General features: G+C 44.7%; 1 protein-coding gene across 1 annotated transcript in view; it reads right to left on the bottom strand.

Annotated features, from left to right (window-relative positions):
* Positions 1-26,067, bottom strand: part of PKP4 (plakophilin 4) — a 240,397-nt gene that overhangs the window by 132,714 nt on the left and 81,616 nt on the right. The window contains exon 2 of the mRNA XM_044305120.1: positions 21,301-21,434. Within this exon, the coding sequence (XP_044161055.1) occupies positions 21,301-21,429 (129 nt within the window). The 5' untranslated portion in view covers positions 21,430-21,434. The remainder of the gene's footprint in view (positions 1-21,300; positions 21,435-26,067) is intronic.

A 26,067-nucleotide genomic window follows, 5' to 3' on the forward strand; every position in this document is an offset into this window, starting at 1 on the left:
CACTGTGCATATCCCAGGACCTCAGGAAGCCTTGGGCATCTGTACAATGCGTTTATGCCTACACGTAAAACTCTAGATAAGAGGAAGGGGACGGCAAAACTTGCAAGGTGGTTATTCTTATAGTACAGACATGCGGCAGATTTGTTGCAGGCAAAAAGGTACAGAAAAATGTACGTCAAGTGGGTCCGACATCAGCCCGTTCAGATGGTATAGTGTATGTATATATATATATATATATATATATATATATATATATATATATATATATATATATAGGAGTGAATAAATCGTCCACTTTTCACCATCTACTGGAGTGCTGCCTTCTTTTCTACTAATATATATATATATATACACATACACATCTTACTGCATGATGTGTATTTGCCAGCAGCGCCAATTTTGCAGGACTGAAAAGGAGCAGGGTTTATACACGTTTCTTCCAAAAGTGGCTGTTTTTGGGGCTTTCCCGGGGCAATGATTACATGTCCCAATCTTCGGGATTTAAAGATGGTAAGGCCAGATTCACATTTCAGCGTCATTATACGTCCGTGTTACTCGGATGTGTGACCTGACCCAAACATGGGCTAAACTGACCTGAACTCCGTATCACAGGGATCTGGAAGGCCGTGAGTTGGGGTCGGGTAAACCCGCAGCCAGGCCATATCCATGCAGATGTATAACACAGCAGGAACATGGGCACGCGAATCTGACGCTTTAACCCACAGTATTCTGTTTACGTTGCAGTTTATACAATTTGCAATGTGGCCAAATCTGCTGCACAGTTCTTAAGCCGCGCAAACACGTAACCTACTGGTAACCAGCGGATCAGACATCAAATACTTTTATGCATTAAACAGAATCGCAGCAATAATGTGTCAAATGCAGCTTGCTGGCCGTATCCAGGTGGTAACAACTCCATATGGGGCCTCTCAGAAAGGATACCAGATCCCACAGATGTATGGGCTCGAAGGTTTCTATGGATAATAGATCAGTATAACACCTCTGTAATAATAGTATTCCCGTTACATTAGATGTTAATTGAATATTAGATTTTTCTATTAATTGGAAATACAGAAATGATATGTTTAGGATATATTCTCTGTTATGCATATGAGAAGAAACCTAATACATAGAGGTTATTGCTTTAGGTGCAAAATACACATTTCAAAGGGGGTCAGAAAGGCTTCCAGCCGAGAACTAATTGACAGACGGCGTGCCGAGCAGGGCTCCCCTGGCATCGCGCAGTTTTGCTTTACATTATTATTTTTCTAGCAGTATAGAGGAGACAGATCCTGCCGTACAAGAATCTCCAGATCTCAAAATAACTTCAAAGTCATATGTTTGCCCCCTTGTGACAAGTGTCATCACGTCTCGGAGCTTGGCAGAAGCACTTTCCGACTTTTGTTCTGCAAACATCCTGTACCCCAGAGGGGGCGACCAAAATGGACTCAGAATGGAATAGGCTTCTTTCCTGAGTATTCGCAGGGTATTTACTAATGGGAATCTGTCACCACGATCTTTGCCTATTATCTGCTCGAACACTTGAGTAGGACTGCGCAAAAAGGAGTCCGGACGGCTGCTTTTTATTTTTTGACGGGGGATGTGTTATCAGTGACTGATAGCATTCTCTGCGTAAAGCCTGTATTACACCTGCCAATTTTTGGGCAGATGATCGCCAACACGCGTTCGTAGTAACGTTCGTCGGAAATCTGGCAGTGTAAAACTGCCGCCGAATGCCCGATGAACGAGAAAAACGCTTGTTCATCGGGCAATCCAAATCATAGATGCAGCTCGCATGAAATAGAAAAAAAAGTCTTGGCCCCCAGCAGGCTATACCCCCCCATGTAAGGCTACAACCTACATCTTACCAGACATAAAACAAGACGAGAACTAGAAGACGTTGCATCTGTAAGCGTGCTAATCAGGAGGATGCAGAATGATGCTGCGTGCGCATATTCATATCTCATCATCATACACAAGTTGCTATGGAGCAATCACGGGGGACTTGTTACAGCCGTGACTTCAGATCAAATCAAGTGTCATTTACCGTCCCCGGAACAACTGTAGCCTGAAACCCTAAACTTACGTAACGGCGCAGGACACACGTGTAAAATAAATTATATGGTCTAACACCGTGCTATGCAGTATTACTGATCTCTCCCGACCCTCCTGCTCTCCACCGCCATCCCTCTCATCGCTTCCATTGTAATAACTCACTGGCTGGATCCATATTTGTTCCTCTTCTTGCAGCTTTTGTTTATTTCCTTCAGTACAAGCAACCGCAGCATTCACAGGCCATCCTAACTGCTGCACCGTACAGCAGACTGCCTCTCCACGCGTCACAGACTTGTTTCAGTCACACTGACAAAAGGACGGAGGAGACGTTGTCAGAGGAAACCCTGCTGCTCAAAGGGCATCTGTCAGCAGTTTTGTAGCTATGACACTGGCTGACCTGTTACATGTGCAGTTGGCAGATGAAGGCACCTGTGTTGTTCCCATGTTCAAAGGTGCCCGCATTGCTGAGAAAAATGATGCTTTAATATATGCAAATTAGCCTCTAGGAGCAATGGGGGCGTTGCCATTACACCTAGAGGCTCTGCTCTCTCTGCAACTTCCGCTCCCTCTGCACTTTGATTGACAGGACCAGACAGTCTAGACATCATATCACCTGGACCTGTTAATCAGTAAAATTCTACATATTTATTTTTTTTCAAACCAGCACCAGGATCTGAATACATTTGAAATTGCGCATAATTACAAATTTAGTACAGTTATTCAATAAAATGTATGTGTATAGTGCCACCTGCTGCTTGTTCCTTTCCTTGTTTATCTGTCCTCCTTCCTAAGGTGGTAACACACGCTCAGTTCCATCCTTCAACTGCCACCAAACGTAGATTGTTAGAAGCTGTGACAGTTACAGGGGAAGAGCTGCAGCAGAAGGGACGCACCAAAGAAAGATGCTGCTCCAGGAAGCAATGCCAATCATTGCACCAACTTCTTGCCAAGTCTACCCTTTATTCTCAGACACGGGAATCAGTTGAAGGACCAGTGTAATGCTGGGCTCCATACAAAATGCACCCTGCAATATAAAGTGGGGGACAATTCTGTGGATTGTTCTGCAGTTTTAGGTCTTTGCATTTCTCCAGTACAGAGAACAAACTCTTCAGATGTCTGTTTTATTAAATATTTAAAATTTTTGGGGGGATGAATTGCGCAGTTCCTTTCTTATTCCTTCTGGAAATAAATGATTAAATAGACAACTGGATGCTGCCATGCCCCTAGTCAATGGGGCGCACAATCTAACACTGCCTAATTGTTGCCAATGGAGTCAGGCTGTATAGGGACATATTGCACTGATGAGGAGAAAGCTAACAAAATCAATTCATTTATTTCCAGTAGGAATAACAAAGGGATGGAACACAGTTCTTAGAGCAATTCTGCAGCGCCTTTTCCATCAATTACTAAAACAGGCATGCAGTGTTCTTTTCAAGCAGCGCTGGTGAGATATCAGAGTTCTGCAAGACGCTTTCTTATAAGTAATGGTCATCTGTGGATCATCAGTCTCCTGACACATTCAGCTTGGCACGCCAGATATACGCCTACAACATTGTCGAAGATAGCAGCAAAGATGTATGGGAGAATCTCACTGCCTTCCACGCGTCCAGTAAATCCCAAGAATGTCCAGATGCAATCTTATTGGTGATGTATAGCTGTGTATAGAACACGGGACAAAGAGAGCGCGGGCCCCGGCACCAGGGACAAAGAGAGCGCGGGCCCCGGCACCAGGGACAAAGAGAGCGCGGGCCCCGGCACCAGGGACAAAGAGAGCGCGGGCCCCGGCACCAGGGACAAAGAGAGCGCGGGCCCCGGCACCAGGGACAAAGAGAGCGCGGGCCCCGGCACCAGGGACAAAGAGAGCGCGGGCCCCGGCACCAGGGACAAAGAGAGCGCGGGCCCCGGCACCAGGGACAAAGAGAGCGCGGGCCCCGGCACCAGGGACAAAGAGAGCGCGGGCCCCGGCACCAGGGACAAAGAGAGCGCGGGCCCCGGCACCAGGGACAAAGAGAGCGCGGGCCCCGGCACCAGGGACAAAGAGAGCGCGGGCCCCGGCACCAGGGACAAAGAGAGCGCGGGCCCCGGCACCAGGGACAAAGAGAGCGCGGGCCCCGGCACCAGGGACAAAGAGGTTTCTGGTCAATTTGGAGAACCTTTAGGTGCAGTTTTCAGTTTGTTGGAAATATTCCACACAAAAAAAATAAAAAATAAACGAAACATCACTGTCCAGTAAGGCTACTTTCAGACTTGAGTTTGGTGCGGATCTGCACAGATGGATCCGTTCAGATAATACAACAATACTGCATCCGTTCAGAACAGATCCGTTTCTTTAACATAGCCAAGACGGATCAGTCTTGAACGCCATTGAAAGTCAATGGAGGACAGATCCGTTTTCTATTGTGCCAGACTGTCATAGAAAACGGATCCGTCCCCTATTGACTTACATTGTGTGCCAGGACGGATCCGTTTGGCTCAGTTTCATCAGACGGACATCAAAATTGCTGCAAGCAGCGTTTTGGTGTCCGTCTCCTGAGCGGAATGGAGACTGAACTGAGGCAAACTGATGCGTTCTGAGCGGATCCTTTTCCATTCAGAATGCATTAGGGCAAAACTGATCCGTTTTGGACCGCGTGTGAGAGCCCTGAACGGATCTTATAAATGGAAAGCCAAAACGTCAATGTGAAAGTAGCCTGAGAGAGTAGAGGGGAGTATCTCACAGCAATTGGCTGCCGACGAGACCTAATGTCACGACCCTTGGTCATGGTCGTGACTCCTGTAACCGCAGGCAGTTGCCTGCGGTCTTGGTGTTGTTGTCAATCACAGGTGAGGGCTATAGTATGTTGCCTCACCTGTGGTTGCCGCTGGCAACATAGTGTATGTGGCAGCAGAGCAGCCTGAGCGGTGCTAGGCAGCTTGCTGCAGTAGGCATGCGGTTGCCCCAGGCAACCTCTCTTTAGAGGTGTGCCTTTTATCGGTGTGCACGAGGTGTTATATGTGTTGTGTGCACTTCCCCTTTAAGTTGATGTCTTCCTTTCCCTGGTGTTGGAAGGGTTAACTTCCTTCCTAGTGTGTGTGTGCACTGGGTGTGTCTGACTGTGGGTGTGGCTACTTGGCCCTATAAAGCCTCAGTGGAAGGCAGTAGTCAGAGAGGGTGCTTCAGCCATGCTGGCTGGAGACATCCTTCTGGTTATTTACCATCTGCCAGTGAGGGCCACCCTGGTGGTCATAAATGTTATGTCTGGTGTTAGTTTATGGTTTATCTGTTATTGCAGCATATGGCTTACTGGGTTCCCGTGTGATGTCTGTTGTGTGCTGTGTCCTTGGTGTTGGTTGTGGATAGCAGCACTTGCACGTGGGTTCCAGGTTGAGTGTGTGGCAGGTAAGTGTGGTACTAGTCTCACTTACCTGTCATTGCCATATGTCTGTTTATGTTCCCCTTTCTATGTAGCTTGGCCAGTGAGACTCCTGTTCCTCCGTGTCTAGGAGGAACGGGTCGTCTTACCCTGCTCCTAGTCCAGGGCCACCCTGAGGGCGAGCAGGAATATCAGGTTACGGAGTATGAGCCCTCCTACCTTCAGGGTTGGCTCATACGGGTCAGAATTAGGGATGTGTAGGAGGTGACCTTCTCCCTTATTCCTGTCCATGCTCTGACCACCCATCTGCTGATACCGCGCGGCTGAGGGTTTTCCCCATCCACAGCCGTGACACCTAACAGGGGAGCACAAAGACCAAAAGAGCTATGGGGCACGTACAGATTCAAAATAAGCTTCTATTTCTGGCCAGAGGTGCGCTTTATTATTCTTTCTGAATCAAGAGCCATAAGATGATGTCATCATTTTAATCCATTCCAGGGATTTCCAAGAGCCTCCTCAGAGCCTATGGAGCCCTATGTGACTTCTATGTTACACAGTGAACAACCCTCTTGCGCTGCTAAAAGATGAATTTCATCTCTGCTGCTCCTTCCTCTAAATGCATAATCAACGCAAGAGGTTTTATTCGCTGTGTGAAAAAGCAGGAGAAATAATAAACAAACAAAAAACAAAACAAAACTGAACCCCCCCACTAAATAAATACATTCCCTACCCCTCAAAAAACAATAACCTAACAAATACAATCATGGCCTATTTGAAGGGTAAATAACCATAGCACCAGATGTTAGGACAACTTAATATCTTATGATAGACGAGCCTAAGTGGAGGGCATTTATTCCAGTAGGATATTCCTTGATGGGACTTTTTGTCAGATTAAAGGTGCCTGTAAACCAACAGCTTTTTCCAGCTGTTGTAAAACTACAACTCCCATCATGCCCTGCTGTAGGCTGATAGGTGCAGGCTGTCCAGGCACGCTGAGAGTTGTAGTTTTGCAACCGCTGGAGGGCCACAGGTTTGGCATCCCTAGTCTAATGAATAAAAGGGCCTGAAAAGCAGTAGATCCTGGCCAATAGAAATGCCACATCTATCACTGGATACTAATATGCTTATATATTTTTTTTAACTAAAGTTTTCAGAGGGTGCAACGGCACGCAACATCAGCGCTAGTAAGTGGTACATTTGAGCAGAGGGTTTTTAGATCAAAGCAAACAGATGGCCAAGAGTTGCCCAAGAGTGAGTTCACACACAGCGGTCAAAAACCACAAAAGCACAGGGCTTTACTGCAAATGAGTGCAAATAGTGGTCAACTGTCCCGAAAAAGGATCTTCTAGGAACGCAGGTAGGAAAACACGAAAATAAAATGCAGGATTTAAAAAAAACAGCTGCTGTGCGTGTACAGCGTATCGAATCTCCCGACAAGGGTCATTGGGAAATTACCTTAATATTTCAATTAAAAAGAAAGGAAATTGAGTGTGAACAGTAAAAATCAAAGAACTGAATTTAATAAGTGATTCACAATTATGGAAAATATGATGGAGCACAATGACTACAGAGGACATGGAATTAAGTTACACTTAATAAAGTAACACTGGTGTAACATCGGCTGCCAAGAAACCAGGATCAGGAAAAAAAATAATACAATTATAATAAAATAAAGATATATAAATGCAAAAATAGAATTAGAGCTAAATTCATGGCAAACTGATCAGAATTTGGCTTAAAGAAGTCAGGAGATCAGAGATAAGAGTTACACATGTGCCGTCAGGTAACGGGATTAAACGAAAACAGATTGACAGCTTGCAAAAATGACCGATTCTTTCTGCATCAGTCTGAACCCCTGTATCTCAGAAACAGAACATTTTTTGTATAATAAAAAAATAAATTAATTGAAACAATGATTATCAGCCCAAAATAAGTAAAAATAGAATCATAAAAATGTAATGCAACAGAGCCTTTAAAGGGGTTGTCCGGTCGTTTACAAGTGATGGCTTATCACAAACTGATAGGCGGGGGTCCAACATCCAGCAGCCCAACCAATCAGCTCTTCTGCAGTAGAACCGCAAGTCGGCACCTGAACTACGTATTTCTGTCTATTGTGCAGTGGATGAAGGCAGTTACTGCAGTACTGCTCCTACTGACATGAATGGGAGTGGTACTGCTGTAAACCAGCTGTCCACTGCACAATGGACAGAGATGAGCAGATCAGTCACTGGAGAAACTGTAGAACCGCTGTTCATCGGGGGTGCAGGGGCGCTGGGAATCCACTGAATGGAAAGGCCATTGTGTGTCAAGGGCAGGACTAAATTATTGATGGCTTACCTTTAGGATAGGTCATCAATATCTGACTGGTGGGGGTTACGAATCCCAGCACCCCCACGATCAAATGAATCACCAGCACGAGGCTCTCCCCCTATCATTTACCAGATACAGCACCGTGGACCTGGTGGTGGTCGTACCTGGTACTGCAGCTCAGTCCCATTCAACAGCATTGAGCTGCCGAACTAGGATCCCACTGATCGGTTACTAAATATCTGTACAAATGTATTTTGTTTCCGTGTGCGTTTGTTTCCGATGTTGTGCTGTATGCATCCATATGTCTGTTCGGTAGCTCCGCAAAAAATATAGAACATGTCCTATTCTTGTCTGTTTTGTGGACAAGCATAGACATTGTTACAATGGATCTGTAAAAAAAAAAAAAAAAAAAAAAGCCTGATGCAACACGGATGTCATCTGTATTTTTTGCGGGTCACAAAATACATATGGTCGTGTGCATGTAGCCTTAAGAAGAATTTATCAATATATAGCCCCCAAACCCTTTAAAATCATACCATTTTTATATATATATATATATATATATATATATATATATATATACACACATATATTACGGTATATCTATTGGTCTAATAGTCCAACCAGCAAAATAGTCGCCATCTCTTATGATAACCAGCTTGATATTTCACTAGATAATAAAAATTTCAACAGACATCAAGAAAGCCATTTGGCCCTGATAATGTAAGCCAGGCAAAGTCTGAAGGGCCACACCTAGCAGTAGGACATAGGTGACAGGACTGCGCACATGACGACCACAATCTGCAGCACAGAGCCCGGCTGTATTATAGCAGGTTTGTACCTATGACACCGGCTGACCTGTTACATGTGCTCTTGGCAGCTGAAGGCATCTGTGTTGGTCCCATGTTCATACGTGTCCTCATTGCTGAGAAATATGATGTTTTATTATATGCAAATGAGCCTCTAGGAGCAACGGGGGTGTAACCATTACACCTAGAGGCTCTGCTCTCTGTGCACGGTGATGATGTTACTGCCCCTGACAATCAAAGTGGAGAGGACGTGGCAGTTTAAGATAGAGCAGAGCCTCTAGGTGTAACGGTAACGCCCCCGTTGCTCCTAGAGGCTCATTTGCATATATTAAAGCTTAGTTTTTCTCAGCAATGCGGGCACATATGACCATGGGACCAACACAGATGCCGTCAGCTGCCAAGCGCACATGCAACAGGTCAGCCAGTGTCATAGGTACAAAACTGCTGACAGATGCCCCTTAAATACCATCCACATATATAACAGATAGCATCATACAAGGCATGAAGCATCCAGGTGCTTACCACATTGTGCGCATGCCGACAAATAGATCTAAGTGCCATACTAAGTACATAAAGGCTCGTAACGGGAGTAATAACCACCGTCCTGCAGATTCTCAACATCATTAATTGGAGGTAGAAACAGGATGTGAAATATGATTTATAGGAAATCTACATCAAATACAGCAAAGGGAGGAAATAATCCAACATCAGAATGCAGTTCAAATAAATCATTAAACAAAACAAATCCATACATTTTACCCAGAATGCTCATCCTGGACCTCACTCTGCAATAATGTTTGAAACGCGTGAGCAAAGCTGTGCTGGTTGGGTGTATGGATTTTCTATATGGACAGTATAAAGCTTGAAGTTTTATTTGTACTGAGATGCTGGATTATTTCCAGTCTTTGCTTTATTTGTGGAGATTATGTCCAGATCTGTCGGTGCACGTGTGCCTTATATACGGAGGTGAAGAGCTGGCCATCCGTTTTCTTCTCTACCTCAAATCCGATCTTCACAATAAACAATTTTCATGCCCTAGGAAAATTGTCCCAAATTAATTCTACCATACGCCACTACGGTGGCCACACAGTTATCTTTCCTGGTCCACCCATGCACACGCAGGCTCAGCCGAGCATGCATGTATTGTGAATGGGAGAACCCCCCCCCCAGGAACTAAAAGATGGGGATGTTGAGATCTAAAACACCTGACCCTACTTTTCCCTTGACATTTGCTGTCGGGGGAAGAGTTGGAGGCCCCCCGTACACATGAGATGGTCGCCGGATCCCGCCGAAATCGTCAGGTTGTGCCGTTGTGCCAATGTGCTTCTAATGTGTCAGGCCCGCTTTACGACCCTCATACACATTGGACCAGAGATGCCCAACCTGCGTCCCTCCAGCTGTTGCAGTACTATCACTCCCAGCATGCGCAGACAGCCTACGGCAGGGTATGGTGGGAGGTGGAGTTTTAAACAGCTGGAGCACACCGCAGGTTAAGCATCCCTGGAATAGACTATTACGTTTTTGGCAGACCCATCCGAAAATCTAAGGTGTATTACGCTAAAGTATTCTGAATTTCAACACCTGATCCTTTTGTTCTCTTGGAAGACAACCTGCCACCTGTAGGTGCCTGGCAGCGGTTTTCTCCTCACTGAAAAACATACGTGCTCAGCTGAACCGCACATGTATGTGTACGGGGGAGAAAGCGGATAGCTACTGGAGTATATGGGTAATTTTATGCTAAATTATATGGCCATACTAATGCATAATACTGCACAATACAATACCATAATAAAGCACCATATTAGTGCCATACAGTGCTTGAATAATACCACTATTATAAACTCAGTCCGTAAAATATAAAACTAAATATACAAACATAAACCATACAAAGCGACTATTATATTACATGAAATCGCTTATAAGCCCTCGGGACGCTGCGATGAGCCTGGGAAAAATCCAAAAATAAGATGGCTTCCAGGAGACCACCACACAGAGTGAACAGGGCCGATAACGCACCTCCGCCCCCATCTTGTTTCTTCGGGCAAGCTCTTCACTGTGATATAATCATTTATTTACTAAATCGAGATTCCCGTGATATCTCGGAGCAGAGGAAGACAGGCCTGAGAGAGCGCCAGGGACGTGTCGGGCTAGCGATTTGACAGGAAGAGTAGATGAAGGGCGGGCGAGCTGCTGCGAGGAGAGGCTGCAGTTTTGCAGAAATCACCTAGACAAAAAGGATTTGTGAGCAAGTCTATACAGGAGCGCACCTGAGCGAGGCCTCCCCGCGCAGTGTGCGGTAATTACGAGGAGGGGCGCCACGCTGAAACATCAAGGGCTTGTGGACAATATGAGAAGTGTAGAAGACGACTCAGACAAATGGCAACTTCGCCTCCACATTATGTCCACAAAAGCCGGAATTCTTATACACGCAACATCCATATTCTGCCTGCTCAGAGTGAGATCCCTGCCTGAGGTTAGTGGCACGGACTATGCCCCCTGGAGGCACGCAAAATTGACTCATTGCCCCGCTCATTGGGTGCACCTTCTGTGAGTCACAACGGCAACTCTTTGTTTTCCTATGGGTAATACCGTGCTGCATCTACTGCCACAGTGGCCAGAAACCTACGGCACTCCTCCAGCTGCTGTGGGAATACAACTCCCAGCATGCACACTTGCTTGGCTATTTTTTTTTTTTATTCCCATAGAAGTTAAAGGAGGCTTCTGGGAGTTGTAGTTTCAGAACAGCTAGAGTGCCAGAGGTTGCTGATCTACCATATTGACACGCTTTGGCCTTAAAGGGGTTGTCTGGCAAATGCCCAAAATTTTATAAAATAAGTCATAGCTCAGAGATCTGCTGCTGCTCCCATTCTTACAGCTCAGTCCCCCGATGGTCCCTACTTCCCACCACCACAAACCATGTGAAAGGGAGCAGCAGGGGATCGGTAAGGTTACTATAACTTATATTATTATGTATACCATTAAAGGGGTTGTCTCGCTTCAGCAAATGGCATTTTCCATCAGCAGTGGTCGTGCTTGCACACCATAAGAAAAAGCACCATCCTGTGTGTCCTGGCCAGCAGAGAGACTGACACTTTTTCATACAGTGTGCAAAAACGACGACCGCTGATGGATTGCGGGGTGGTCGTAAGCCCTGGAAACAAAGAGTACAATAAGATGGAAAAATGAATCCAACCAGCCAAGGGGGGCAATATGGACAATCGCCATACATTAGTACGTGCCTTGTATTAACTTTTTCTAAATGATAAATGCTATTTGCGGAGGTGACAACCCCTTTAATGGGGTTTTCTGTAAATAAGTGATGCCCGCAGCCTGTCTATTGAAAGATTAATACATACCCATTTCCATCCGATCCAGTCCTGCACGGTGGGTGTGTCCATCTTCTGGTCCCTGGCTTCTTTACTTCTGGCCAGGCTTGGTCGTAACTGGTTTCAGCAGGGACGTGTCACTTGTGTACATGTCACAGCTGAAGCCAGTGGTTGGCTGCAGCGGAAGAGGTGACCTTGGAAGTCAACAAGCCATGGACAGGAAAAGGGGGACACAAAAGCCAGCGCACAGGACCAAGCAGCAAGGAGCAGGCGAGTATGAAGTGGATTTTGGTAAATTATTGATCCACGACCCCGGCCTATCATGGGGAAAGGACACCTAGCATTTCTCCCCAATGCAGACAGAAGGCAGGCATTCCTCCTGAACACTTCACATTTGGGGCACGTAGCAGTCTGAGCGGCTTTATTGAAATGCCTTTTTTCATTCTTAGTATTTATTGTCCCATTTAAAAGCCACTCATAAAGCCTCAGCTTTCTCCTAAATCACGGGTAAGTGTTCATTACAGAATAACTCACCGTGTGCTCTTGGCCCAGAGGTAAACAAAGGACCAAAGCGAGATGGAAAGAAAACAGGAGAAATGACTGAAACGCATGATGTATAAACTCACTATAAAGGGAACCTGCAACATTTCTGAAGAAATCCGTAAAATAAAATCCCGTTCCTTCTTATATCTCTGAGCTTGGTGGCTCAAAGGTAAAATGAAGCAATACACCCACATAAAAGTGTAAAAGATAGGATATGTTAAGAAGAAGTCGGCGCTATAAAAAGATTTCAGATACAAAATATGTCTGACAACGCTATAGAAAACAAGATAATAGACGTGTGTAACAAATGAAATATAGTCATTTATACCCATTATAAGCCCCACAAAGGATCAACTCGTCGACATGAAATGCGTAAGCTCTGTGCAGCCGGTCTGGGGCCAGGTGCGTATTTTGGGAGGGAATATTATCATAGCTATTCCAGACAGGAATATAAATAACATGTCCTGGGTTTTATCACGGGCCAGGGGGGGGGGGGGGTATTTAGCATAACTAGTTCAATTTTACTTCAGAATTAGCGTCATCTGTGTTCCCTTTGGGCATCTTGAAAAGACGAGGCATTCACCGCTGGGGTATTCTTAAACTAGCTTATAAGGGTCACTAACCTTTCACATGTCAAAGATGTATCCAAAGTTTAGATTGGTGGAAGTCTGAGGGCTGAGACCCTCACCAACCCCTAGAACGAGGGGAGAGAAGCACTCACATATCAGCGCTCTCCTCGCTGCACGAGACAGGCCGGTCTCGACTCCGTCCTCAGCAGTGAGGAGAGAGAGCGTGCACTTCTCTCCCTTCGCTCTAGGGATCAGTGAGGGACCCACTGACCTAACCTATGGATACGTCTCTAAAATACAAAAGTTTTGTAAACTGTTAGTGACCACGAAATGCAGTGCAATCTGCATGCGGCATATTAGAGAGCAGGAGGAGCTGAGCATATCGATATATATATAGCTTTTTGGAGAAAGATTTAGTAAAACTTTTACATTTCTGGTCCTTTTGGCTTTTGAGGTCCAGGAGGCGGTCCTATCAGTGATTGACAGCCTGCCCTCTAGGACCGTACATGGAGAGAGAGCTGTCAATCACTGATAGGACCGCCTCCTGGACGTCAAAAGCCAAAAGGAGCAGAAATGTAAATGAGTGAAATACAAGTTTTACTAAATCTTTAACGATCTGCTCAGCTCCTCCTGCTCTACAACATGCTGTCTGCAGCTCAAACACCATGTTCAACGTGACCGGTTCCCTTGAACTTAGGGTCATTTCCTATCTTAAGATAAATTTGTAGAAAATGGCATCTTTCGACAATATACAGAAAGTTAATATTCGAAAAACACGCAACAGATACGTAAAAATAATGGTATGTACGTACATACAATTGCCCGTCTTTCCCCGTGTCCACATTACATATATGTCAGCTAACCATCTAAAATGCATGGGAAATTCCCAACTCTCCCCCAACGACAGCATGTGTCATGTGGGAGAAGGGATCAGGCTTCTGGGTTGCAACATGCCCTATACTTTTATTCCCTGGGAGATGGAGGCAGAAGAGATGTCTGGCAGCGGCTTTCTACCCTGTCCCATTCACAATACAGGCCTGCTCGGCTGAAGAAACGTACGTGTAGGAGGAAATCAGACGAGATAGCCGAGGGCCGAACAGTTATGTCGCACGGGCCGGCTCTGTGCTAACAACTAGACGATGCCTGTTCACGTGAAAAAATAGCACAATCATAAAATGCTTGATCTATAATAAGCAAATACATCATGCAATCCATTGAAGGAGTTCACACAGGACAATGAATGCGAACCTTTGGTCGACATAATTATTTTTTTACATGATAATCTCCCCTGTAAACGCACTTTAGTCACTTTTCCCGTGTTCAATATATTGATTTTATCATTGATTATTATGATACACCATGTATACACACACTTAAGATATGGGCGTCTAGCATTAAGAGAGGACACAAAGTCAAATCCAATATGTGCCCAAAAACTGTAGATTTGGGAAATAAAGAGGACGCAGTGAAGGTACATGACCCAACTGCTTCCGCCCGGCAACCTTCTGCCGCAGAAAACAAGACAGTGGGCACTTTCATTCTCCTGAACCAGTTTTCTAAGTTGTAAATTGCATACAGCTGAAGAGTTACAACTTCTAACATGCCCTGATAGTAAAAGGGTGTCCGAGCATGCTAGGAGTTATAGTTTTACAATAACTGGAGACCAGGAAGTTGGTGATCACTGCCATATGGTGGATTTACACGTGCCGAGAAGCAGACGGTCCTTCCTGACAGTCAGCTGCTCGTTTGGGGGGTGAAGCATGACGTTTACATGCAGTGATCACCTCCACAGTATGAGGACGAGTCCAGCTGCGGTGGTCATGCTTGCTCACTGTAGGAAAAAGCACTGGCCTATGTGCACTCCCAGCCACCAGAGAGGCCAGAGCTTTTTCCAATAGTGTGCAAGCACGACCACCACTGCTGGATTGCTGGGTGGTCGTAACCATGAAAATGAGCAGTGTATAATGTGATGGAAAAAAGGCAATATGGATAATCACAATACATTAGTAACTGCCTTGTATTAACTTTGCTGAAGCGAGAGAACCCCTTTAAGAAAAGTGCAAGATATTGCATCAAGTTCAAACTGTGTTATTGTTTGCTAAATTACAGTTATGCCAAAATTTTGGCCAAAATTTGGGAAAAACTGTGAATTGATCACAACATACAAGCTCACACCCGAGCAATAATTCCTTTATATAAGATGCGCTGGCTCTTAGAAGCGTCCTGTTTATTTGATCTTTAGCTTTCTTGCTCCTTAAGCCGTTGCTGTGGTTTTCTGACACGGTGATCTAACGCAGTAACACTTCCCTACAATTACAGCAGTCAATTCTTCATTTAGCGCACAGCTTCGCCGAAGGAACAGTCGAGCTTTTCATAGAAATTATACTAAAACCATTGTGTGGGGGGAAAACCAAGAAGACCGGCAAACCTCAGTTTTTCTACTACGAGACTCAGACTTGGCAGAGGTCTCGGTTTGTTTTCTTAGTGCTGCCGGCTAAAGCAAATTCAGAGGGCTCCAAATGCTTCTGCTGCTACAATGCACAATGGGGTTTGGGTAGAATTCGCCCGTTGAGAAGCTCGGACTCTCGTGCATTGAGAGGGAACAGTTGGGACATTATTAGATCAGGCGCAGCTCAGAAAAGATCCCCACGGTCATAATGGGCTGATATAAATTATCGAGAGGACATGGCGACGAGCTACGAGGAACTCGGAAATGACCGCACCGTCTCTCCTTCTACATGGAAATTTATTTTTATTGGTTCCCCTCATGCACAGCAAAGGCAGGTGTTGGAGAACCCCATTCAATACATGTTCATATACGACCAAGGATTGCCGTGTAGCGGTACAGCCATAGAAAAAATAGGGTCGCAGCACAACTTGTAAGCTGCTGCGATTGTGACCCCGAGATCGGCCAATAATCCAATCCTGCTGGGTCTAAGGTCGCCCTCGCTATAACTTGCGAGTCACTCTGCAATATTATTTATTTATTTTGCTGCTCTGCTACAGAGAGATCCTTAGCCGCACGACCGGTGTCACAGCCGAGATCGCCCTATAAACCCAGCCTAAGGGTCCATTCATACGTCAGTTGTTTCTTTCCTGATCTGTTCCGTTTTTTGCGGAACAGATCTGGACCAGATCTGGACCCATTCATTTTCAATGGGTCCTGAAAAAAAAAATCAGACATTGTGCTGTCCGATTTTTTTCAGGACCCATTGAAAATGAATGGGTCCAGATCTGTTCCGCAAAAAACGGAACAGATCAGGAAAGAAACAACGGACGTGTGAATGGACCCTTTAGACGGTTGTTCCTTACCTCAGTGTCAAGTGGCTGTACTTCAGCCACAATGATGAATACAAACTCAAGCCAAAAGAAATCTACTCACTGAGGGCCTCTCGAGACCGAGCTCAGATCACTATATACTAGGATATGCTCCCAAGTTCTGTTCAGTAGATATATGGAAGAGTCCGGGTCTTGTGACCATACCCGCAGCCTTGGTAACAGACATTGTCTGCATTCATGCGTAGTCTGTTGCTAAGGAGAAGATCTGAAATGGAGCAGCGCTTTCCCCAGAAAGGATAAAACGGGGCCCTTGGGAAGTGCAGTACAAAAGAAGGTTGGGATCACTTATCGTATCAACCTGTCAAATATTTTACGAATGTAGATTTCCTACATAGATTTCTGCTATGGTGTACGGTGGTATGAGAAGACATGTCACTAGAGGCTAGCTATTCCAAGTATGGCTTGTAAGAAAATCCGGCCTCCGCCGCGGCTAGCAATAGGCATCGAGGGAGTTGAGGGAGCCCAGCAGAGCATCAGACGCATGGGAAGAGAAGGAGCGAAAGCTGGTGCCAGGAAGCAGGTAAGTAATCTTTCCTTTACAGGGTCCTCCCCCCCCCCCCCCCCCCCAACTCTTGCAGAACCCCTTTAAGGATGGAAAGATCACAAGAAAGTCCTCCGACTTTCTAGGTGCTTTCTGTCTAGAAAGAATCAGGACCCTATCACCCAAAGAATCAGGGTGCACTAGGCTGCATGATAGTTTTTTTTATTATTTATATTATTTTTATTACATTCTCTTATATATTTTATTATATTTTCAGTACACCCCAAAAAAGCTAAAATAGATCTTTGAAGCGCGCTAGGCCATACTATGCTATGCTGCAGGATGATCATGCTAACCCCGAAGAGACTCAGTTCTCAGCCCTTGAGATGAGGCTTTCTGCAGAGGAGCTGGGCCGGTGCCGGCTGCAGAGGATGTGATGTCAGCCCGTATAAATCTCACATAAGGCACCGCTCCACTGACTGCAGTCATCCTCAATGACTTTGGCCATTGCCATTATGACATCCATCTGAGACGCCCACAATATAACGGCCAGCGATTCCTCCAACTGCACACCCCGCTGAAGGGTTTGGCTTTGTTTGTTTCTAGTGTATATGCCGTACAATAATAACTGCTCATATTTCCTCAATTACGAGCAATGCAATCATTATGCACAGAGCAATCAATATAAGTAGACAAGATACAGTATAATGCACTAGTAAACAGTTAAAAAAAAAAAAAAAAAAAAAAAAAAAAAGCTCCATAAAGCAAACTGCAAGGGAGTGATTTATCGAGCCATACTGAATGAAAATGAGAAATTTAGCAACTTTGCAAGAGGTTGTAATAAAAAATTCCCTACCATTTAGAGTCGACAATTTCTATACAGACCTGTGTGTATCCATGGTAACAGACTACAAGGAAACCCTGTGTAGTCTGATCCAGCAGTCTTTTCCTTTCTGCCTGTCCCCTACTTCTTATTAACCTACCAATCATATGTTAAAAGGATTGTCTCACTTTAGCAAACAGCATTTATTATGTAGAGAAAGTTTATACAAGGCACTTTCTAATGTATTGCGATTGTCCATATTGCCTCCTTTGCTGGCTGGATTCATTTTTCCATTACATTATACACTGCTCGTTTCCAGGGGTTAGCGAGGCTGGCGCTTTTTCCTACAGTGTGCAAGCACGACCACCGCTGCTGGATTGCAGGCTGGGTCGTAACCATGGAAATGAGCAGTGTATAATGTTAAGCCTCATGCACACGACCACTGTTGTATATACGGGCATCGGCAGTTTGTGCACCACATCACGGATGCGGACCCATTCACTGGTGCATGCACTCCTTATTTTGCAGTGTGGACTGTGGGATGCGCATCACGGACCCCATTCCAGTAAATGGGTCCACGTTCGCATACGGCGGGCACATGGTCGGTGCCCGTGCATTGTGAACCGCAATTTGCAGTCAGCAGCATGGGCACAGGTCAACAATGGCTGTGTACACGAGGCCTAAATGCCACCTGCTGAACTGAGACAAACACTTTAACATAAAAGCAGGGGACAAGGAAATTTGACTGCATGTTTAGAGTATACAAGATGTGTGTGTTACCATGGAAACACATTGTCTGCAGAAGAGCTGTAGAAACAAAAGGACATTATTTACTAAAGGCCCTATTACACCTGGAGATAATCGTTGAGATCATAAATAAGGAGCAATGATCTGACCGTGTATTACTGCCGCCAATTACAACCAAAATCTTTTAGCAGGTTTAATAATCCTGGTTTGTCGGCGGCAGATTGTGCCATGTAATCACAATATGCTGCCGGCAAACAGTGATTCAGCATGGGGATGAGAGATGACATTGGCCATACTGAGGAGGAGATCACTGCATGTAATAGTTGTGGTCTCCTCCGATGATGAGCAGGTAATTGCTGGGAAGGACCGCTCGCCGGCTTCATCTGCAGGTGTGACAGGACCTATTGCACAATTGCTTCATTTTCCAAAGAATTTCAGTAGCAAAGCTGAACACAGACTCAAGAACTATTTAAACTTTATTTTACTTTTTTTGGGTGGGAGGAAATGCTCTTTTATTAGTCATATCCTGTTGTGGAAGCATATTAACCATTAACCTTTTGCATCATGATTTATGTTTATTTCTATTGCCCAATCAGTTCAGTATTGGCTAATAATCAGGCTTTTCTAAATTCATAGACCGTCCATAAAACTAGGGAACATTTTGCAAATGCGAGCAATAAAAACGTATGGGTTCATGATTTTATGCGAAGCTGGTGGCGCTTGTGCAGGTTGCTGTTAAATTATACAGTTCTTATACAGTAGCTTTACACCCACCACAGTGTTTCCTTAAAGGGCATCTGTCTGCAGTTTTGTAGCTATGACATAATATGAATGCTAGTTGTAGTGATCTTAGCAGTAAGTGTCCAATTTTCCTGCAGTAGACAGTATAGAGTGCCCATTGAAATCAGTGGGTGGCTGTGGAATACAGGGCAGGTCCTCCAGAGCGAGAGACACTCTTTCCCTAATAGTGTGTATAAAACTTGGTTTTCTAAAATCAGACAACCCCTTTAAAGGGCATCTGTCAGCAGATTTGCACCTATGACACTGGCTGACCTGTTACATGTGCACTTGGCAGCTGAAGGCATCTGTGTTGGTACCATGTTCATATGAGTCCGCATTGCTGAGAAAAATTATGTTTAAATATATGCAAATGAGCCTGTAAGTGCAACAGGGGCGTTGCTGTTACTCCTAGAGGCTCTGCTCTCTCTGCAACTGCCACATCTTCTGCACTTAGAGTGAAAGGGCCAGGTATTGTAAACATCATCACACCTAGACCTGTCAATCAAAGTGCAGAGGGGGCGCAGCAGTTGCAGAGCCTCCAGGTGAAACGGCAACGCCCCCGTTGCACTGAACGGCTCATTTGCATACAGTATATTATAACATCATTTTCTCAGCAATGCGGACACATATGAACATGGGACCAACACAGATGCCTTCAGCTGCCAAGTACACATGTAACAGGTCAGCCAGTGTCATAGGTGCAAATCTGCTGACAGATGCCCTTTAAAGGGGTTGTCTGATTTAGAAAGTTTATAAAAGTTTTACACACACTATTAGGGAAAGAGTGTCTCTCGTTCTGGAGGACCTGCCCTGTATTCCACAGCTACCCACTGATTTCAATAGGCACTGTATACAGCAGGAAAATTGGACACTTACTGCTAAGATCACTACAACTAGCATTCATATCCCATTGAAATGGTTAATAATAATAATAATTTATATAGCGCCACCATATTCCGCAGCACTTTACATTTAGAGGGTTCATGTACAAAACAAAAGTAACTGGCTAATATACAACTGAAACACGAGGAGTCAGGGCCCTGCTCACAAGAGCTAACAATCTATGAAGAATCGTGGGCGACACATAAGGTAGTCGATTGTGATAAGTAGGATTCATGCCATTATTGAACTGAAAGGAGCAGAGACGGACGATCTGCTTTGGATTTGGGACTGTCACCCTGGGTTCACACCTGAGCGTTTCCCAAACGCGCGTTTTTGACGCGCGTTTTTGTAATAGTGAACGCGCGTTTGTGTCATTGACTGCAGTGTCCTATGGCCACAAACGCGCGTCAAAACGCCCCAAAGAAGCTCAAGTACTTGTTTGAGCGTCGGGCGTTTTACAGCGCGTTCGTACGCGCTGTAAAACGCCCAGGTGTGAACCATTCCCATAGGGAAGCATTGGATTTCATGTCTTGAGCGTTTTACAGCGCGTTTGAACGCGCTGTAAAACGCTCAGGTGTGAACCCAGGGTCAGAGGATAGAGTTCAGGCCAGAGGAGTTAGTGGGGGAGAGATTTACTCGAGGAGTAGTCATTTTAGGTAGCTTGATAAGCCTGCCTGAAAAGAAGTATTTTTAAGGCACAAATGGTTGACAAAAAGTTCAAATTTAGTATACCTGCTAAAAAAAAATAATCATAATTTGGAACCCATGTAAATATTCCTCTTCATTAAAAAGTGAGGCAAGAACCTAAGCGTAGCCTGATCCGTTGTATGACCTAGGGCAATGATGGTGAATCTTTTACAGACCGAGTGGCCAAAATGCAACCCAAAACCCACTGATTTATCGCAAAGTGCCAACACTGCAAGTTAACCTGAATACTACAGTCTATACAGTATATCTTCCATGTATTTTATCATAATATATATCCTGCCTACATTCAGTGCGCTGCCTGTGCCGTTAATAGCGCGCCCTGCGCTGATGAATGGTAGGAAAAGTTTAAGGCATATCGGTACACCATAGACTTTTTCCCTGGTGCGGGTGCCCACAGAGAGGGCTCTGAGTGCCGCCACTGCCACCCGGGCCATAGGTTTGCCATCACTGACCTAGGGGTATAATCTGAAGCAGGTCTCCACCCACGGTCATGACTTTACAGGCAGACTGAGATAAGTACATCACCTCTGTACACAATAAAGTTTACAATTTACACACAAAAGCTTAACTCTAACCTGCTCTTTTACCGATGCCAAAATGTTGGTGGCCGTGGACTCTGGCTCCATGCCTGTGGTGGGGGGATTCTCCTGGGGGGCTTTTGACAGCCCCTCCTCCATCATGGGGGTCTGCTCAGGAGCTGGCATGGCACCTGCAAAAAAACCAAACATTGGAGAGACATTTGTTATACAGCAAAATATACAAAAACACATAAAAGTATCTTTTACATGCAATAAAAACCTTTGCAAACGTTTGAATTTTGGCTATTTTCACTTTTAACATGTAAAATGATAGATTTTAAAGGGAGAATTGAACAGGTTTCATTCTGTGTTTCTACCTGTCCAACATCCTTCAGGGTCAGGCTTTCCAGGATTACAGCGCAATCAGTGCTGGGCGTAGCCTGCATGCAATCTACCTGACTTTAACATTTCCGTTGGCTGTTGGGACTCATCCTGTCATTTACTAAACAATCTGAAGAATCAGCCAAGGGTACAACGAAAGGAAGCCACTATAATGTAACTGGTAGGAACCCACCACAAATATGCGCTAGACGCTGAGCCCACGTGGAGAGGGATGCTACACTAAGCGAGAGTACAATTTACATGATGAAAGCTCATGCATAAAAACTTTTTTTCCGTGAGGTTTTTTATTGCGGCCTGTATGTGAAGCCATTCACTTCAATTGCATTGTGTGCATTCTCAGAGCTGCGGTTACCCCCACGTAAGGAGGAGCAAAGTTCCCACCGCCACATAAGATGATACCAGCTATGTAAATTCCATGTTGGGGACCCTAAGAACTTCCAACTTAATTTTCCCCCTGTATAGGAATCACATCAGATCAAGCTGGAGATCAGCTCACAGGTCCGTCTTGAGAAACATAAGGACTAAAGCCATGACATTCATTACAGAACTTTCATTCTGACTAGCCAAAAACATTCATAAAAACTGCACAAATAACCCAACCATGACCGGCACTTGCCTGGCTGCACTTCTAATGAACCCTGATTGTTCAGTTTCATACGGAAGGCTCTCCGACTATGAGACGCAAGCCTGCAGACGTCCTCCAAATGCACCACTTCACGTCCCCCCGCAATCTCCACGGCGGCAATTAAAGGAGTTATTCGAGTGATTAATCTGACAAAATCCAAGCTATTATTTTTAATACACAGAAACAGTCACCTTATCCCATGCTCCTTGTCCGACTCCGGTTTTCTAAAGTAATTGTCGGAAACACTTATGTAAACTGGCAAAAATCGGTCCCAGTAGTGGAGTCGTTAATCTATAGGCGGAAGGGACTCTATGCACAATTATTAATACGCAACATCTGAGCGTCCTCAGCTCCGTGCACCAATATAGCCGAGCCAGCGAAAAAGCACAGTGGGAATATATTTACTGTGTGTGTGTTGTGTATATATATATAGAAATTCTTTTTCTTGTTACAGAAATTACATAAACCTAATTACACCCGCAAAGGTTTCCACAGCAACAAGAGACCCGTTTTCCTAGAACATTACATGATACATGTAATACATGGACAGGCCACGTGCATCAAGTATGAAAACCACGCTTAGGCCTCTTTCACACGGGCGTTGCGGGAAAATATGCGGATGCGTTGCGGGAACACGTGCGATTTTTCCGCACGAGTGCAAAACATTGTAATGCGTTTTGCACTCGCGTGAGACAAATCGCGCATGTTTGGTACCCGAACTTCTTCACAGAAGTTTGGGTCTGGGATCGGTGTTCTGTAGATTGCTATTATTTTCCCTTATAACATGGTTATAAGGGAAAATAATAGCATTCTGAATACAGAGTGCATAGTAAAATAGCGCTGGAGGGGTTAAAAAAAATTATAAATAATTTAACTCACCTCATCCACTTGCTCACGCAGCCCGGCATCTCTTGTCTGTCTGTCTTCTGTGCAGTGTGCAGGAACAGGACCTGTGGTGACGTCACTCCGGTCATCACATGATCCATCACATCATCTTTTACTATGGTGATGGATCATGTGATGACCGGAGTGACGTCACCACAGGTCCTGTTCCGCCACACAGCACAGAAGACAGACAGAAGGAGATGCCGGGCTGCGCGAGCAAGTGGATGAGGAGAGTTAAAAAAAAATTTAAAAAAAATTTAACCCCTCCAGTGCTATTTTAATATGCATTCTGTATTAAGAATGCTAGTATTTTTCCTTATAACCATGTTATAAGGGAAAATAATAATCGGGTCCCCATCCCGATCGTCTCCTAGCCACCGTGCGAGAAAATCGCACCGCATCCGCACTTGCTTGCGATTTTCACGCAACCCCATTCATTTCTATGGGGCCTGCGTTACGTCAAAAACACACAAAATAGAGCATGCTGCGATTTTCACGCAACACATAAGTGATGCGTGAAAATCACCGCTCATGTGAACAGCCCCATAGAAATGAATGGGTCGGTATTCAGTGCGGGTGCAATGCGTTCACCTCACGCATCGCATCCGCGCAGAATACTCGCCCGTGTGAAAGGGGTCTTACAGAGTTCTGGCTAATTGAGGGCGTCCTGAGCTGGTGACCCCCTTTATGCAGTCCGTACGCCCTCTGGTAGGGAACCCTTCCTCTCAAACTTTATACACTTCCATGTCATCACTGTACATTTTGGTAAAGTGCAATCCAGTCTTCATCAACACAAATCTACCCTTCCAAGTGTCATTGTGTTTAAAAGGGTTTTTCTAGAATTTTTTTTTTTAAATGACCTATCATTTGATTGGTGAGAGTCCAACAACTGGGACCCCCACCAATCAAAAGGCACTGGCGCTCTCCGCGGCCTTCTCTAGCTTTCCCTAGGCCAGTTTATCGGTTACATGGCATACGTGCAGCTTTGCCCCATAGAAGTGAATGGAGCTGAGCTGTGTTATTAAGCCCAGCCGCTATACAACAAACAGCGCTGTGCTTGGTAAGCTGAGAGAAGGCCGTTGCGCTACTGCGAGTGCCTTCTCAAACTGCGGATCAGCGGGGGTCCTGGGTGTCAGGCTCCCACTAATCAGATACTGATGACCTAAGGGATCAGTAAAAAAAAAAAAGCTTTAACTCTACACTATAAAAGTCTTGTTATGTGACCGTTACAGTAGAGTTTCTACAAGGTAGCAGCTCCTGGCTGTTACTTCTATGACATACTCTTTCTTCGGACCAAGAATGTATGATCCATTTTTTTAATTAGCTTTTCCGTCACAGTAGTCAGGGGAACTACCTAATGTAGAATAGAGAATTTAAAATCAAGACATATATATATATATATATATATATATATATATATATATAAAACACACATGAAAAATCATCTGGAAACAATGTATCATGTGACCGAACTAAAATGATTCATGGATTTCTCGATCAGTACCGGCATCTTACAGTGGTTGGTTATCTTCTTGAATACTGAAGTCCATACAGAGGCGCTGATTTCAAGACAATTTTGAGACCGTTCAGGGTGACTTGCATTGTTAACCACAAGAGGAAACCGCAAGTCCCACACGAGGAGTCACAAGGGAAAACTCTATACGGCTCTAATTATGGACTACAAGCAAAAAATAAAAAAATAAATGACCACCACAACAGTGACGCAATGTAACAAAAATATAAATGGAGTAAACAAAAAAGCTAAAAGAATACAAAAAAAATAAATAAAAGAAAATAAGTGAACAACTCCAAACTATCGCTCAATCACTTCCATAAATAAACTCGCTATAATGGCTGCTATTACTTTGTTGGTTCACATGTTTAGAAAGGAAGACTCTGCTCCTTCGACCTTTAAACAAACCCTGCTAGATGGGTGCACATGACCGTATTTTTGTTTGCATTTTGTTGATCGGATGCGGACCCAATCATTTTTATGGGGCTGCAAAAGATCAGGACAGCACACTGTGCACTGTCCGCATGTTTGTTCCGCAGAGAACAATAGGCATTTCTACAATAGTAAAAGATGAGCAGAACGGGAAGGTGGGGGGTACACACACAGTTGGTATCTGTTTTGCGGATTCGCGGTTTGCAGACCGCAAAACGGATATGGTTGTGTGCACAAGACCTAAATGTGCCGCCTTCCAATCTAACCAGCCCTATGGTTCAGCCTGAAGGAACAGGCAAGGTAGGGATCTATGATGCTGTGAGTTTGGGTAAGCTAAGCCCGCGGTCAGGGCGGTTAACACATCTGAAATATGGACGCACGTGTCCGTAATACACTGGTGTGGACCTGATCTCGGTACAGATCCTGACCTAGCTGTAGCATGAAAGAAAAGTGGAGCGGGAAGAGGCGTTTCTATGCAGGATTTTGGTGGAATTCTTCGCAGAGTGGGGCATAAATGTCCAATAAAGAAAATTTCTAGGGCAGTAAATTTTTGCTGTTCAAAAGTATGAAATATAAAACTGAAATAAAAACAACTGCAATAGAGTAAAAAAAAAACTAAAGTTAGAATTACACATTCGGATTTGTTCACATTTGCACTGGAGGCTTCATTGGGTAACTGTTACAGATCCCATCAAAAATGGTGGAAGAAATAATGCCGTATGGTAAAATGATGGATGTCATGATGGAAAATCAAAGGACGATATTATAGTCGGAACAGAATTACAAAACATCCTAAAAAGACGTAAGAAGTTGGGGGGGGGGGGGGGGGAGAGAATCTCTAATCATGACACCTGTCACATGTAGAGAATCACCAAGAAAATCAGGTACTCGCCATGCATCTGGGACGCAATCATCATCTTTCATGTGTGTAATTTGCAAAAGTGTAGCCTGAGTCGAGAACTGATGG

The sequence above is a fragment of the Bufo gargarizans genome, chromosome 8 (assembly GCF_014858855.1).
Source record: "Bufo gargarizans isolate SCDJY-AF-19 chromosome 8, ASM1485885v1, whole genome shotgun sequence".
Taxonomy (NCBI): domain Eukaryota; kingdom Metazoa; phylum Chordata; class Amphibia; order Anura; family Bufonidae; genus Bufo; species Bufo gargarizans.